Source organism: Orcinus orca, chromosome 20, assembly GCF_937001465.1.
Source record: "Orcinus orca chromosome 20, mOrcOrc1.1, whole genome shotgun sequence".
Lineage (NCBI taxonomy): Eukaryota > Metazoa > Chordata > Mammalia > Artiodactyla > Delphinidae > Orcinus > Orcinus orca.
The window spans coordinates 43,358,984-43,375,650 of record NC_064578.1 but is presented as its reverse complement, the minus strand read 5'-3'; the positions used below and the strand labels follow the sequence as shown (position 1 = coordinate 43,375,650).

General features: G+C 55.7%; 2 protein-coding genes across 2 annotated transcripts; both read right to left on the bottom strand.

Annotated features, from left to right (window-relative positions):
• Positions 1-826: 826 nt before the first annotated feature.
• Positions 827-2,675, bottom strand: TMEM147 (transmembrane protein 147). Its single transcript, XM_004284184.3, has 7 exons — positions 2,477-2,675; positions 2,327-2,396; positions 1,764-1,823; positions 1,542-1,678; positions 1,320-1,404; positions 1,108-1,229; positions 827-1,025 (listed from the first exon to the last, which is right to left on the bottom strand). Exons 1-7 carry the CDS (start codon positions 2,551-2,553, stop codon positions 902-904), a joined length of 675 nt encoding a protein of 224 aa, XP_004284232.1. The 5' UTR covers positions 2,554-2,675; the 3' UTR covers positions 827-901.
• Positions 2,676-2,877: 202 nt separating this feature from the next.
• On the bottom strand, positions 2,878-12,702 carry GAPDHS (glyceraldehyde-3-phosphate dehydrogenase, spermatogenic). The gene is given in 13 exon segments (XM_004284174.3): positions 2,878-3,045; positions 3,047-3,091; positions 3,184-3,282; positions 4,342-4,503; positions 4,664-4,815; positions 5,099-5,180; positions 5,587-5,705; positions 5,786-5,853; positions 5,856-5,875; positions 8,716-8,823; positions 9,001-9,096; positions 9,836-9,953; positions 12,542-12,702. Coding segments are annotated over 13 exon segments (1,155 nt in total). The 5' UTR covers positions 12,609-12,702; the 3' UTR covers positions 2,878-3,026.
• Between the last annotated feature and the right edge of the window lie 3,965 nt (positions 12,703-16,667).

Sequence of the window (16,667 nt, the reverse complement as noted above, 5' to 3'; positions counted from 1 at the left end):
GGATGGGGAGAGAAAGGGGCAGGAAGCTGGCCCTACTAGACCAGGCAAGGGCTGGGATGAGAAGGGTGGCATTCAGCACAACATGCAAATTGGTGGGCTCAACAGCTCTACTACTGGGCTGCAGCTGTCTCTGTACTCCACCCTAAGAAGACTCAGGCCAGGATTTAATCTGAGGATCTCAGAATCACAAAATAGGCCCTCAAGGGCAAAACCAACAGTCAAGTCACTGGACTGTTCCTGCGCAAGGAGGAGCCCCAGGTGGTTGTAAGCAGGGAAGGGTGAGCGAGTAAGACTGAGGTTTCAGAGATCCCCTTGGCTGCCATATAAAAGGTGGATGGGGGGAATTTCCTGGCGGCGGTCCAGTGGTTAGGACTCCACACTCCCATTGCCGAGGGCCTGGGTTTGATCCCTGGTCAGGGAACTAAAATCCCACAAGCTGCGTGGTGTGCCAAAAAAAAAATTGGATGGGGGTTTGGTTTGGGGGCTGGGAGCCTAGGAGGTGACCAGCCGGGGAAGGGCCATGTGGGAGAGGGCCAGGTTAAGGCTGCGAGGAGAAGCCCCCAAGAACCATCTCTTGGATTCTAGCTCCCCTCTATCACCTGTTCCCTGAGGGCCCTGGTCTCTGCCACTGCTTAAAGACTGTCTGCTTCAAGCCCTCAGTCAACTTGTGGAAAACAGAAGCAAAGGAACTGGTCCAGGAACACAGGACCGATGAATGCTGGCTAGTCTCCCAGCTTGTCTACCTGGCTCCAAAACAAGGGCCTCTGGGACCCAGGAGAGCACACTGTTGGTAGATAGTTCCAGACAGAGAGACAGAGGCAGAAACAACTTTCCAAATACTGTTTACTTCACTGAAACCTGGAGACAGGGAAAAGGTATGTGAAAGTCTGGGCCACCAAGCCTAGGAGTGCACGTTGACAACAGCGACATACAGGGCCAGGGTGCTGAGAGCCAGCAGCCCCGTCACCACCGCTCGGGCCAGAAGTGCCGTCCAGCTGCCCAGGGAACACAGGTGGACGAAGGTCCTGTGGGGAAGCATCGCAATGAAGAAGGGAGAAGAGATAATCCAACCCATTTGGGCCCATCCTCGAGCCCCACCCAGCTCACTCCATGACGAAGGCCTTGTAGACGCTAAGGAACATCAGCAGGAGGACTGCTGGCCGGAAAGTGTGGTACAGGTCGTAGCGTGTTATCATCCACACCTGGGCAGATGCGACGATGTAATGGACCTGGAGGGAAGCGGGAAGTCAGGGCCAGGCCTCAGGAGGAGTAGAGCCACCAGCAAAAAGGCACGTGTGGGGGAAAGCAGGACTGCGTACCAGACTGATGTTGGAGTCAATGCTCATCTGGATGTACTTCCAGTCAAACTCAATGCCCCGAGCTCCAACCCAGAGAGGGATGCAGCTGAAGAAGGCAAAGGGAAGGATTCTCCAGTACCCAGACACCCTCAGCACCCAGAATCTGAGCCCCCACCCTCCGGCACCCCCCTGGAACCCAGGTGTCCCTTCTCAGGAATCTGGGCTCCAGGCTGCTGCACACACCGGGACATAATGAGCTCGGCGGTGGCCCAGCCCAGGGCAGCAACCATGATCTTGTATTCCCCCTTGCCGGCATTCCGGGACATGACAAGGTTTAGGCCTATCAGGTCTGCCACATCCACGCTGGCCTTCATGAACTCCTGTGGGTCAGGTTGAGGCTTGAGTAAGCACACATGCCAGGGGGCCCCACTCCTGCAATCCCTCCCCCTCCCTTGCCCCACTCACCCCAATGAAGTCATAGATGCCGCCTTCCCAGGTGGGAAAGAAAGTGGCCAGGAACAGCATCTGAGACCAGAAAACAGAGAGGTCACCTCAAGGTGAGGGAGACCAACCACGTGGGTTTGGTGGGAAGTTAGTGTGTTATGTGGAGGGCAGTACACTGGGGTTCTGGGGGCCCATGAGGAGAGGGACCACCAGATGGAGGCAAGAAGGCAGGAGAAGGGGAGATTGAGGGCAGGGGCTTGGAAGTCTGGGTTCTGTGGTGATCACAAGGGATCGGGGTCAGGCCTGAAGGTGCTGGGGCTGGTTACCCACCAGGGCAGTGGTAGCAGTGCCGGTGGGACCTTGGGGGTTAGTTAGAGGCTCTTAGCAGTATCCAAACCTTTCTTAGTCATACAATTGAATGTTCTCAATGTTACTAAAAGTGCTATACAAAAGTTGCTTGCGGACCTCTCCTCGGGCTCCAGCCCATCCAAGCCCGGCTCCTCCCCGGGAGGTCTGGGCGGGGTGGGCGGGGTGGGCGGGGGGGAGGAGGCGAAGCCCTCGCGCGGCACAGCTGGTGCCCTCACCTTGCACAGCTGCACGAAGAGGTAGGTGACCCCGGCCTGGACGCACTTCCAGAAGGCGTTGTACTCGGACCTGCGGGAGCGGGCGGTGAGGGGTCGGCCCGGCCCGCGCCCCCCTGCCCCGCGGCCGCCCCGCAGCTGCCCCGCACTCACAGGCCGCTGCACTTGTAGGTGATGAAGTAGGGGAAGTAGGCCAGGGCGAAGCAGTTCCCGAAGTGGAACAGCGTCATGGCGCCTGCCGCCCGGCTCGCCGGAGCGCACCTCTCTGCCTCGGCTGCCTGGCGCCCGAGCCCGGGCCTGGCGCCCACCGGCCTCTGCCGCGGCGCGCGCGGCCTTCTGGGAGCCGGAGTCCGCGGCGCGGTGCGCTAACGTCACCAGGCTCCGCCGCGGTGCCCGGGCGACACGCGGGAGGCCGAGCTGGTGCCTGCGCGATCCCGACCCCGCGGGAGCCGCTCTCGGGGTCAGGGCGCGGGGCCTACCGAGCGCGTGCGGGGTGGGCCTGGATCCCGGACCCGACCCCGCTGTGACCGGCGCAGAGACACGGGGCGCAGCTGTGAGCCCTCAGGGTTTTTATTTCACCGTTGGACCAGCGGCGCGGGCCCCTCGCGCGGGACGCCCTCTTTCTCCCGGGGGGCCGAGGGCGGGGACGGGAAAGACGGGTACCGGCCGGGAGCACTGGGAAACTGAGGCGGGCCAGCCTGCTTCACTTGTCTCGGCTGAAGGAGGAGGTCCACCACTCGGTGACTGTAGCCATATTCGTTGTCGTACCTGGGGAGGGAGGGATGGAGGGGATTCAGGAGATCCCTCCCGACCACCCCCAGCCTCCCTTCACGTTCTCTGACCCCTTTCTTCCCCCTTACCAGGAAATGAGCTTCACGAAGTTGTCGTTGAGCGTGATGCCACCCTTAGCATCAAAGATAGACAAATGAGTATCGCCAACAAATTCCGTGGACACGACCCGGCCATCAGTATTTCAAAGATAAGCGTGGGTCGTAGAGCAGGGACCTCCAGGAGCTCAGGCTCGTGGGCACACTGTCATCCATTCATCTACAGTATCTGATGGAGCCGCCCTCTGTCCAGCTGCTGGGGACAGGGTATGAGGAAGACAAATGGGGGCTATTCAGGTAGGGGACTGGCCAAAGGATACAGACTGCAAACAGCCTCTGATGCTGCACCAACAGACATCTCTTCCGGGGAAAAATGCACGTGGAATGTGGCAGCGAGAGGCCCTCCCTGCGGGGAGGCAGTGAGTCTGGCTCTGGACGATTAGGAGGATCTGGTCAACTCCAGCCCTCAGCAGGGTCTCAGGTGGAAAGAACTGCAGCACAAAGGCCCTGGGGGTTTGGCCCTAGCATGGTGGAAGGCCACAGGAAGGTTTTCAGCTCTGGGGGTGATGTGATCTGATTTCTTTAAGAGATCCTGGCAGCTGTGTGAGGGTGGACCTTCAGGAGCTAAAGCAGGGAGACAGCACCAAGGTAGACGGACAGAACTGGCAGTACTGGGAGCAAAGAGATGTGATACCCATTCCTCACAGGGAAGGCATCTGGCTGTGGCCGGCCCCGAGCAAGTGTTGAGAAATGGGAGCCCTTGTCTTGTTCGCTAAGCATATATCGAGCACCTGCTATGTGCCAGGCCCTGGGAAGATGGCTGGAGCTATGGAAGTGAAAAACGAGGCCCAAAGTCTCTGCTGTCTTGGAGTGTACATGCTAGCAAGGCCCACAGTGACTGTGAAATGACACTTCAGGTAAGGAAAAGGGCCACAAAAAGAACATCTCTCTGAGATGAGAGGTTGAAGTAGCGACTTGGAGAAGGTGAGGACAGACTATGTGGCCACCTGAGGGAAAAGCTTTCCAGACCAAAGGGGCAGCAAGTGCAAAGACTCTGAGGTAGGGGAGAGCTGACCTTCCCAGCCCTGCAGTTCCTATCTTGATACGCTGCAAAAAGCTCCTTGGCAAGTGAAAAATCACGTTCCCTTCCCAGAGGGCTCTTCCCAGGGTCCCTTCTGCTCAGCCCCTACCTCATCCTCAGTGTAGGCAAGGATGCCGGCCATGGGCCCCTTGGCTTCTGCTTTTATGGCCTCCTCGATGCCTGAGGACGGGGTAGGCTGGGCCAGGCGGCAGGTCAGGTCCACAGCAGACACGACTGGGGTTGGCACTCGGAACGCCATTCCAGTCAGCTTCCTGGAGAATCCCACATCGGGGGCGGGAGTCAGAACCCAGGGACTTCATCATTTCCCCCTTGTCTCTGCTTTCCGCTCAGTAGACACCTCAAGGATTGGGGGCTAGTCCAGTCCTCCTGGGTTGCACCCCCCACCCTTGTTGCAGCTTCATGCCCTCATACCCTTGGAGGTCTTAGATGACTTTGCCCACAGCCTTGGCAGCCCCTGTGGGGGCCGGGATGATGTTCTGGTGGGCACCCCGTCCGTCTCGCCAGGCCTTCTCCGATGGTCCGTCCACTGTCTTCTGGGTGGCAGTGTAGGAATGGACTGTGGTCTTGGGGAAGAAGAGGGCTGAGGTGAGGCCTTTTTGCCCCCAAGCTCCCACACCGCTTTTTCCCAGGGTGGTGACCCAGGGGTGGAGGCTGGCAGGGCCTCCACCACCGTCACAGGAGGGGCACATGCAGGCAGGGTCCAGAGTTTAAAAGGCTTCACCACTGGTGGGCTTCTCGTCCCCAAGCCAGTCTCTCCCTGTTAACCCCACACGCTAAGCAAGTATGGGAGGAAGAGGTACAGTTTCCCCGCTGTGCCTCCTGCCCCAGCCCCTCTCCGCACCTCACCATCAGCCCTTCCACAATCCCAAATCACTCATGGATGACCTTGGCGAGGGGGGCCAGGCAGTTGGTGGTGCAGGATGCATTGCTGAAATGGCCTGGGTGTGCAAGGCACTGTGAGGTGAGTCGCAGAGCCACCCTTCCACCCTTACCTCCTTTCAGGGTTTGCACCCAGGCTTGGTTTTGTGAAAAGTCAGGCTGGGGATGAGGGAGCATTGGGGATGCCGTCAGACCGAACGAGGCACCAGAGGTGCAGCTGGGGGAAGCTCCCCAAGCATGTTCTCCAGAAGTCGTGCAGTTCTAACAGATGGTTTTAGGGTAACATTAACAAGATGGCTGTTAAGACTTTGGGGAGGAGAAGTGCATTGATGTGAAAAGAGCACCAGGGGCCGAGTGGGAGTGGGAGTGGGAGTGGGGAGGGTGAGTCGGATTCCTCCCCACCGCAGGCTGGCTTGTCCTCCAGGCACACACTTCAGAATGTTGCTGCCCATTGCCTGACAATTTTCACGGAGCCGGGGTTATAGTCCTTTTCGTTCACCCCCATGACAAACATGGGTGCCTCTGGAGAGGGCGCGCAGATGACCACACGCAGGGCACCTGCCTCAATGTGGGCCTAGGGAAGGCTCACAGGTGTCATGAGGTGCTTCAAGTGCCACACCCCCTGGGCGGCCCTGGGCACCTGTCCTGACTTACTGTAGTTTCCTCTAAGGACAGGTGCACGCCTGTGGCCTCCACCACAAAGGGGCTCCCGACAGACTTCCGGGGATTTCTTTGGGCTGCTTGCTGTGGAGGGGCGGTAGCACCGTGAGTCAGTCTCTCGCCTTCATAGTCCGTGGCCTTCACCATTTGAAAGGCTGACCAGACACCTTCCTGCCTGGCCGTCTGTTCCCCTCACCCCACACACCCCTAGCTGCCCCAGATGGGTCCGACCCTGCTGGCCTTTCCTCTCATCGCTAACTCCCCGAGTGGGCCACTTTTCTTGACTGTACCTGCTATGCCTGGGTACAAGCCGCCACCTCCCCAACTCAGGCCGCAAGCCCCGCCTGGGGGACCATCTAGACTACTCCCAGCCAGGTCAGGCCCTTACTACATATGCTGCCCAGGATGTAGACCCCAGGAGGGTGAGGCCTGCCCTACTGCTTCTGGCTTCAGCCCTGGCAGCTTCATCACAGCCCTCCTAGCCCTTCTTCTCTTGACTCCTCAGCTCCTGCAACAGGGATCCTGCTGCCAGAGGCCAGGCAAGTCCCTGAAAACACACAGCACATCCAGAGAGCAGCTCCCAGGGGTCTGAAGCCTTGAGGCGGCCCTGGGGCTAGCAGCGGCTAGTGGTTTATATTGGAAAGGTAAAGGAGATTTTCTGTTTCTTGTTTTATCAACATACATTTTCCACTCGATATCAAACATTCGTGTGTGAAATATATTAAACATCTACTATTGCTGTTTTCTACTTGGCTTTAGCAAGCAAACAATACGTGGGTAAACTCTATACGAATCTTTTCCCTCAGCTTTTATCACAACTGCAGTATTTGCTTTTGTGATTGTTAGTGTCTGTCTCATCTTCTAGAGCACTCCATGGCAGCAAGGCTGGGTCTGCTCCCTCCAGAGGGGTTCAGTCAATGTTTGTGTGTGGTTTCTTTTTATTAGCCATTCTACACATGTTTACTGAACACCTGCCATGTGCCTATGTGCTGAGTGCTTTACCTGTATTGAACTCCTTTAACCCTGATGACCTGAGGTAAGTACTGTTATTACTGGCATTTTTCAGAAGAGCCAGGACAGAACTGAAAAGAGTAGGGGCAGAGCTGCCTGGGAGCACAGGCAGGCTGGCCCTAGGGATGAATGAATGAGCAGCTTCCTCTCTTCTCCCTGGGCCACCACACGTGGTTCTTCATGCTCCCTGGTCAAATGTCAGGTCACACTTCATCATCTGACCCAAGTAGCTCTTCTCTGATGCCCCCCTCATTTCCTGCCTTCCAAGCTGGGGGAAGGGCACTTCAACAAATTCCTTTGTAGCAGTTGTTGAGCGGGCATGGGGCAGAGACTCGGTGCCCCTGGAGACCCCAGCCCCTTCCCCTAGGCTGTCATGGGCCCTGCCCTCCTGCCCAGGGGCTTCTTTTGAGGATTCTGTTCATTCTTCAAGGAAGTACTGAGTCTGCCCCGGGCCAGGGCCTGCGCCTGCGGGTGCCAGAGCAGCAGGGGTGCCACAGGCTGACAGGGCCCTCCTTGCCAGGAGGCTGCGTGAGCCCTTCCTGGTGCTCCTCACATGCCTCTGGCCGTGCTCCCTGCTGTGGCTGTGGTGGGTATGCTGAGGAAACAGGCTTGGGGAAGTTCATTGCCTTGCCCAGGGTCACCCAAGTGGAAAGGGTGGAGCGGGGCAAAGTACACACACAAGCAATGCAGCTCGTGCTGACGGCCTGGAGGATATCCGAGGATATCCGCAGTGGCGCAATGGAGAGCAGTGGGGAAGGGGGAAGACGCGCTGCAGTCGCCAGGGAAGGTGGCACCTGAGCGGGGCACACAGTGAGGGGGCGGCTGTGTGGGGATGGGGCAGCGCTGGGAAAATACCCCAGGTGGCAGCAACGATGGCGCCCAGGCTGAGGAAGGAAAGGACCCAGTGTGTCTGAGTAATGACTGCTCTGCTGGAATTTGGAATTGTTTTTGCTGTCATGATTTCAAATTTGGGTCAAGCAGCTTCTCCCATTCTCACTGACTCTCCAGTCCCCACCTCCACCCACCCCTGACCACCTGACCACAAATAAACAGTGGAGCTGAGAGTGGACCTGCTGGGAGGAGTGCTGGGAAGGCTGCAGATCTTGCCTGGGGCTGGAGAGAGCTCACGAGTGTGCGTGTGCAAGCGTGTGTAAAATTGGAAATTGGAGGCAGCCACAGGGCCGGCAGTGGCTGATAATTTACATTAGAAAGATAAAGTAGGTTTACTGTTTCCCATTTTTTTTTTTTTTGGTATTTTGAAAATGTATTTGAAGCTTATTAAACATCCAGTGTTATTGCTTTTGACTTACAGATTCTAAACATATCTTTCAGTGAAGGAGTATTTGTATCAGTGAGAGCTATGTGAAGTGGGTTTTAAGAAGAGCTGCTGGTGCAGGGTCCCAGGAGGTTGGTGCCCAGTGTCGCTGAGGTGACAAGGGAAGGCTGGGGAGCAGGGCATATAGTTGGTGGGAGGCCCCATCAGCAGCTGGGATTTTATTTGTGGGGTGATGGGAAGCCACTGGAGTGTTTAAGTGGGGGTGTAATCAGGTCCAGTTGATGTTTTGAAAAGGTCTCTGTGGCTCCTATGTAGGAACTGAGTGGGAGCAGTTGGCTAGATGGTGATGCCATTTCCTGGGCAGGGAGATGAATAGATTTGAGGGTTGAAGGATAATCAAGAGTTGAGTTTTAGACAGGTTGAGCGGATATGCCTGAGAGAAAACACGCACATGTGCGTTAAATAAAAAAGTATTTTGAGTACAGTGGGCCCCCTCTCCAAACCAGTACCCAGAGGCGTGTGCACACACAATTTGGGGGGTTATGAACCCCATGTGAGAGTCTGGGATCCCCTTCTAGTCACCTCTACATCCCCTGCATTAGTATATTGCAGGCTTGCATAAGACAGCCGCCCTTACCGCTGGAAGACGCTGATCTCATTGTTACCGACGGCCAGCCGTCCATTCCTGTATTCCACGCTCCCCTTGTATTGGCCGTGGGTGGAGTCATACTTAAACATGTACACCTGCAGGAGACAGAATGGCTCCTAGTCTTGGGCTGGACGGGGAGCGAGCATTGCCAGGGAGTCCCCACTTCAGTGACGGTTCCACATGGCAGCTGAGTGCCTTCCACAGAGCTCCCCTGAACCCCTTCCCCACCCTGGTCCCACTCTCCCCGGTCCTGCCCTTTGTCTGCTGCTCATCATGTATTCTGGGTCGATGAACGGATCGTTCACTGCTACCACCTTAACACCCTTCTCCATGCAGGCACGCCGCACCAGGCGACCAGTGCGTCCAAATCTGTCCAGGAACGAAAGCTGAGGGGGTTGCCTCAGAATCCTCAACCAGCACGCAGAGGAGGGGATGAGGGGGAAGGGGGTGACAGAGGAGAGTCCCACTCAAGGGGACTGGGTGGGGAAGAAGGCAGCCGTCCCTGTGTGGGCCAGTGTCTTGCCCAGATGACCTCACCAGCCTGTTCACTGCTTTCTGTGCTGCCTCTGACCATCTGTCCTCTACCCCTATTCCCAACCTTGTAGCTGGGTGGATCTTGTAGAACTTCGGGTCAGATTATATCTCTTGACCTGAAAACCTCCACCACTCTCTAACAGTAAAGCCAGGTCCAGACTCCTTACCACGGTCTGCCAGGCCCCTGCCAGCTTTCCGCTGCCCTCCCTCTTCTCCCTTGCTTGTGCCACACCAGCCATGCTGAAATCCTGCCCGTCCTTATTACGCTGAGCTGCCACCTACGCCCCACAGCCACTGCTTGCTGCACAGTTGTCACTCAGGCCTTACTCCAGTGTCACCTCCCAGAGGCCTTCCCTGAGTTCCCCGGCCTAACACTGCCCTCTTCAGTCTTACTGTACTTCCCACCGGAATGTGAGCTCTCTGAAGGTGGAGCCCTGTTTACCTTATCCCTGTGTTTTTCCAGGATGGGCAGAATGAAAGCATTGCTGAGACATGAAGAAATGCTCCAGTTAGTAACTGAGGAGAGGCCGGGCCCTAAAGCTTCAGGAATGGCTCAAGGGCCGGGGCGACTCACCCATTGATGCCAACAGTCAGCTCCCGAACCACAGAAACCTTCTTAGGTGCAGGAGGTGGAGGTGGTGGGACTTGCTCTTTGATTGGCTGGGGCTCCGGAGGGGGTGGTGCTCTGGTCACTGTTGGGAGTGGGGGAGGGGCAGTGAGCCGCACCATCACTGCGACAGAATGAGCCATCTTTGCCACCCAGAACCTGCTGCTGGCTCCTGGCCCTGAGTGGCCAACCATGTAGCCCAGTGTTTCCTAAACCGACCTGATCAACAGAATGAGCAGGGGGTGGGCTTGTTTTAAAATATCCATGCCAGGGCCTCTTCCCTGGAGATTCTAACTCAGTGGGTATATATTTTTAACAATTGCTTGGGGGTGATAGTCTCTGTGCCTCAGTTTCCTCCTCTGTAAAATGGAGATGATAATAGTACTTCTCTCAGAGGGTCACTGTGAGGATTAAATGAGTGATACATGTAGTGCTTATGATAGAGTCTAGGAAACATTCCACGTACGTTAATATTTCAAAGATCATTTCCCAAACTTGCCTGATAATTGATCTAGTCCAGTGGTCCCCAAACTGTTCTGGTAAGAATCACCGGGAGGCTGATTCCTAGGGAAATCTGACTCTAGGTTTGCACTGAGGCCTAGGGATCCTGTTTCCAACAAGGTGATGCTTACCCTCAGAGAAGTTTAGGAAACACAGGTCTCTTGTAACATATGAAACAAATGGAAACCCATGTCAGCTTCTGCCTCTCCGGACACACAGATCTACACCCATGCTGCACTGGGAGCACCTGTGCTTGAAGCTATGCCACCTGAGCTACAGGTGAGGGCTTCAGGTAGGAAGGAGAAGCGTGGAGACAGCAGTCAGGGGCCTAGCTGGTAGAGGGTTTCAAGCCGGGGGTCAGGCCTTGATGTCAGCTCTGGCTCAGCCACCTGCCAGCTGAGTTGTTTTGAGCAAGTTAATGAAACTCTGGCCTGTTTCTTGATGTCACATCTGACCCTCCACCTGGGGGCTACTGTAAGGACTTAGTGAGATCTCAAGGCCCAGGAGGTGCTGATTTTAATAGAGGGGAGAAAGTCTGACATGAAGTGTATTCGTGAGGAAAGGGAGAGGGAAGGGATTGGAGAGAGCCTGGAGGATGAAGGTAGGAGTTGTGCTTGGCACCAGAATCAAAGGCACCTTGGAGGGGGTGGGGTTAGGAGCTGGGGGTCAGCCGACCTGTCTCTCTCCCTGGTCTCTCCAGGCTGCCACAGGCCTTGTGGCGTGAGGCTGGGCTGTGCGTGTTTCCAGTAGCACTACAAGTTCATAAAGGTATTAGTCAGTGTTTACTGGTGGTTATTGGTGACCTTAAGAATGTTTGTATCCCTGGGGGTTCTGTTTCTGCTCTCATGAAAAGGGGAGATTTGTCCATATGGGTGAAGAGTGGGGATCTGAGCCCACTCAGTGACCTTTCAAAAGAAAACCCAGGTGGTCCTTCTCTCACAACTTCCCCCAGCCTTCCCTTCTCCCTTTGCTCCAGGGTGGGGTACATGGGCTGGAGGAGAGCTGCTGCGCTGGGAAGGAAGAGCCCGGAGGAGCTTCAGTGATGAAGCATCAGCCGGTAGGTGAAACACTGGATCGGGTGTGCTCTCTACCAATTACAACGTCGCTCCCATTTCCCGGGTGCCGCCAAGGGCTAGGTGCGGTGCTGAGCTCTCCACATGCATCAGCTCACTGAGTCCTGTGAGGTATGTGCTATATACCCACTTTACAGTGGGGAAACCGAGGCCCGAGATCACTGAGCGAGTGATAAGCAGGGAGAGTTTTCAAGGCCCATAGCTGTTAACCTGCCTGCTGCTGCGTCTAGCAGGGTCTCCAGGACCCTGGAGCCCCGCCCAAACCCCGCCCCGCGTCGGCCGCGCCCACCCCTGCGTTGCTGAGGCCGCCGACTGCCTCGCCCGAGGCCAGGCAGGAGGCCGGGAGCGAATGGGGTGGCCCTCCGGAAGGCCTGGATTCGTCTGGCCGGAGCGTGGAGCGTGTGCGCGCACCTCTGGCCGGGGGAGGTAGGGCGAGCAGGGACTCCGAGTCCCAACTCCACTATTCCCGTGCTGAGACCCAGAAACGTGCTTTGTGTCCTCTTACATCTGGTGGCCGCTCTGTAAAATGGGGACACTAAACACTGAACTCAAAGGTGGTTGTGAGGCTTCACAGAGCGCACACCTGTAAAATGCTCGGCACCTGGCGGGCTCAAGTGTCCTCGCTTTGTGCGATCCAGGGAGGACAAAGTCCACCGATCCCCAAGCGGCTCTTTCGCAGCAGCGTCAATTTTATGTGAAACCTCGCTCGCCCAGGTACTTCAACAACCAGCGGCTGTCCTAGAGGTGTCCCCTCGTAAACCCGGCTCCGGCCTCCCTCCTGGCCCCTGTTTCTACCCTTCCACCGCGCTATTGGTGCAAAACCCAACCTGGGGGCGGGAGTCTTCGTCCCCTCCACCATCGCCGTAGAAACCACTTTGCCGGCAAACCCGGTGGTGAGGAGGGTGGGGCTGGAGGGAGCAGGGGCAGCGGCTCCGGATGGAAGAGCCCCGGCGGGCAAGGCCACCCCCCGCATCTCCTGCCCGGCTCCCGGTGGACACTATTGGTGCGCCGCTCGCCGTCAGGTACTCAGACCCGGCTACAGGAGCTCCCCGACCGCCCTTTCCTCCCCTCCCCGGGGTCACTCCGCCGCCTCCCTCACCTGGGCAAGGCTGTCGCGGGAGCTGGACAACGGTGACATTGGTGAGGGTGACGTCGCGTTTCGACATGGCCTCCTAAGGTTTCATGGCCCAGCCAGCTGCCTCGGCACCCGCCGCGATGTTACTGCGAGACGGGGGCTCGGGGGCTGGAGGAGCTGGAGCGTCTTTCCGTGACGTCACAATCCAGTGACGTCACAAAGAGGAGGCGGCGCGAAGGCCCCCTCCCAGTTGAGGCCTGTGGCCGTGTACCACCGTTCCAAGCCCACCCCTGGCGCCTAGAATGGAATCCAACATTTTACACTGGTCTTCAAAGCCCTTGCTCTGCTGTCTTCTTTCTTCTTTCTTCTCCTTGGGCACACCGGCTCCATGCCGGTCTGGACCCTCTTCTGGAATTACCCTAGCTATTTCTTTGTGCCTGGAAGTCCTACCCAGGTCTTCCCTTGGCTGCCTCTTGGTTTCCCTCAGGTGCCGCCCTTTGAGAGGCCCTCCTAACTCCACATCTAAAGTTCTCTCCTTTCTCAGTCGCTATCTGCCATCAACCCCACTCCCTCCGTCTGCCCGTCGTCCGGGAAGCCTTGTCTGACTTCCCATCCTGGGTTAAATATTGCAATGTGCATAACTGCTCTAGGGTTACACTCTTTACTTTCCACGCAGCATATGTCTCTCTAAAAATCATCCAGTTTATTCGTTAGCTTGCCAATTGTATTTGCCCACTAGAGAGTGCTTGTCTGCCTCCCTCACTATTTTTTTTTAGAAAATCAGTTTTTGTTTTTTAATTAATTATTTTAATTTATTCATTTTAATTTATTTTTGGCTACATTGGGTCTTCGTTGCTGCGCATGGGCTTTCTCTAGTTGCATCGAGTGGGGGCTACTCATTCTGGTGGCTTGTTGCAGAGCACAGGCTCTAAGCACGTGGGCTTCAGTAGTTGTGGTGCACGGGCTCAGTTGCTCCGTGGCACGTGGGATCTTCCTGGACCAGGGCTCAAACCCATGTACCCTGCATTGGCAGGCAGATTCTTAACCACTGCACCACCAGGGAAGCCCATGCCTTCCTCACTTTTATACCTGTTGACTAGAAGAATGTTTGGCACTTGAAAGGTACTCCCTCAATAACTAGTACCAGAATGAATGAATAAATGTCACCTCCTGAGGTTTCTTCTTCTTTTTTTTTTTTTCGGTACGCGAGCCTCTCACTGTTGTGGCCTCTCCCGTTGCGGAGCACAGGCTCCGGACATGCAGGCTCAGCGGCCATGGCTTACGGGCCCAGCCGCTCTGCGGCATGTGGGATCTTCCCGGACCGGGGCACAAACCCGTGTGCCCTGCATCGGCAGGCGGACTCTCAACCACTGCGCCACCAGGGAAGCCCCTGAGGTTTCTTCTCGTCTCCAATCTTAGAGCAACCCCCGAGTCCTATCCTCTCACAGCACTCTGTTCTTTTCCTTATGGTTTTTCATGTAGTTTTCCATGATCAAGTTACTGACTTACTTGTTCATTGTCTCCCTGTTGGGCCCACTCTTTTCTGTTTTGTTCACCACTGGTCCTCCAGCTCCTAGAACTGTGCCTGACACAAAGCAGGCTTTCAGTAAACATTAGCGGAAGAACAAATAGACAGACGGCTCCCATCCCCCAAAGCATGGGAGGTGGGGGCTTGCTTGCGTATCTGTGACACACAGGCAGGCACCTTCCCCTGCAGGGCCAGTTGGCACACAGCTGTGACCAAGATTTAGGGGCTGTGGGATTTAGGCCAGGAAGGAGTCATCATCCAGAGAGAGGTGTGGAAGCAAGAAGGGGCAGAATGACATAACCTCTTCTTTCGCCAGACCTCCATGAGAACTGAGTTTGCTAAGCACCTGCCATGGCACAGAGTAAGGGTGAAGCGCTCCTGCTTGGATGGCCCGGGAAAGGTGGAACTGCAAATGAATTGAGTGTACAGCGGGGGAGATTTCAATGAACCAAGACCGAAAAAAACAGAACAAAGGGGGACAAATTTAACATGTATAATCAAGATGGGGGAAAAGCGTACACAAATAAAACCCGGACTGAAAAGGGAACAATTTGGTACGGCTTTACAAGAATAGATATGAAAAGCTAGATGCAATTAAAATTTTCTTAGAAAATATGAGAGATCAAAACTGGTACAAAAAGAAATGGCAAATCTGAGTAGGCCAATAACAAGAGTTAAGATGTATCTTCCCAAAGGCTGATTCAGATCCCGATGATTTTATGGGCAAGATTTGCTGAAGCACGGGGAAGAAATATTTGCCATTCTGCAGGACCTGCTGCAGAGCCGAAGCAGAGCTGGGAAACCAAGTAGCAGCTCCTGTGCTGAGAGGCTGTGGGTAGGGCACGCGCTCTGAGGCCCTGTGGAGCGGCAAGCACACCGTGTATGAGCACATCGCATATTGCGTGCTTTGTGGGCGCTGCGGTAGCTCAGCTACTGAAACCTCCTCTATTCGCTCTAGGAAACAGCACAGCCACGTTACTAAAACCAGCAGAGAAAGGACAACTCCGGGCTAATCTCATGTACGGAGATAGATGCCAAAGTCCTGAATCAAATAGTGGCAAATGGGAATGAGGCACTGAGGAGAGGGACGGAGGCTGACAGAAGATGGTAGGGTGGGACAGAGAGAGAGGTGGAAAAGAGACATGGAGTACGTTTCGAAGGAAAAATCCCACCTCTCAATCTCGGGGCGGATTAGAATTCTGAAGCTCACCCTTCCCTACCCAGCAATCTCCTGGCATGGGAAACTCCCTCATTCAGGTGCTGGACAAGGGCAGGAAAGTCACACCTAAGGTTGCCCAGAGATTTGACTTTGTCCCTGGACCGTGAAACTGGGAAACAGATTTGGTGAGCTCAAGCTTGGAGAGGTGGCACAGTTAGTCACCCTCTGTAGACAGAACCGAGAGATGGCAGAAGCTTCTGGGTCTCTGGGTCTGGGAGGTGGTTCTGGGTGGAGCCAAGTGTCCAGGATCTAGGATGGAACCTTGGGTCCTCCAAGGGGAGTGGGCCTTGTCACCCTTGTTTGAGCAAAGTCTGAAAGCATGTGCAGCTTCTCGTCACACCTGGGCACCCACACATATAACTCTGCTGACCCCACTTGCTCACACCCTACACATTCCTTTGTGCCTGGCCTTTCCACCAGCGATCCCACCACCACCCCCTCTCCCAGGCTCTCCTCTTGGCACCCAAACCAAATATCTTTTACCCCTGCACCCAACTGTACCCACCCACTGGCCCCTATCCTTCTGGTCTCAGGCTCCCTCTGAACTAGCTCGACAGACCTACCAACGACAGACCTACCAACCACCCCCTGCCCTTCCCTCTGATGTCCCTCTCCACACCTAGGCCACACTCTCAGCTGTTTCCCTCTCCAACCCTTGCCAATATGTCAACACTTGAGGCTTCAGCTGGGACTTAGGAGGCCTCAGGGGGAGGAGGGCAGGAGGGATGAGCTCCTGGCCCTCAGCCCAGCTTCTGGCTGACAGTCTTCTGCTGCCCTGGGTCTTCAGCCCCTCCCCACGACTGCCTCAACTGGCTTTTCAGGAGACACTGCGTCCTGCCCCTGCTCATGGCAGTCAGCCCCCTGCCCTTGCCCAAGGGCTGGGAGGTAGGACAAGAATGTGATCCTGGCTCCAAAATCTGCAACCCTCAACAAGGGACCTTGTGCTGCTCTGGGGATACAGGCAACCTTCCCTCCAGCACCCTCTGAGACTCAGGCTCAGGCCTGGACTTTCTTCCCCTGGCATCTTCTAATCCATCCATTTGTTCAAATGTTTACTGAACCCCAGGCAATGTTCTTGAAGCTGGGGACGTGACAATGATCAATACAGACAAAGGCCCTCTGGAAGTTTACTATCTGATAGGTGAGACAGACGATAAAATAAGATAATTTCAGATCGTGGTAGGAGCTATAAAAACTAAAGGATGATATTACAGAGTATAGCTGTGGGACGGCCAGGGAAGGGTCTTTTTGGGAAGGTGACATTTGAGCCGAGAAGAGAGTGAGGAGGAAACCACCTTGTGAAGATCTGACTTCTGCATTCCAGGCAGAGACAACAGCAAGTGCAAAGGCCATGAGGCAGGAATGAGCTTGGTGTGTTTGAGGACCAGGGAGAAGACCCGTGA

Coding starts and splice junctions, on each gene's coding strand:
- TMEM147 (XM_004284184.3), bottom strand. CDS start 2,553: ATGACGCTGTTCCACTTCGGGAACTGCTTCGCCCTGGCCTACTTCCCC. Junction 2,397..2,476: donor ACCTACAAGTGCAGCGGCCT/GTGAGTGCGGGG, acceptor CCGCTCCCGCAG/GTCCGAGTACAACGCCTTCT. Junction 1,679..1,763: donor GCATCTATGACTTCATTGGG/GTGAGTGGGGCA, acceptor CCTGACCCACAG/GAGTTCATGAAGGCCAGCGT.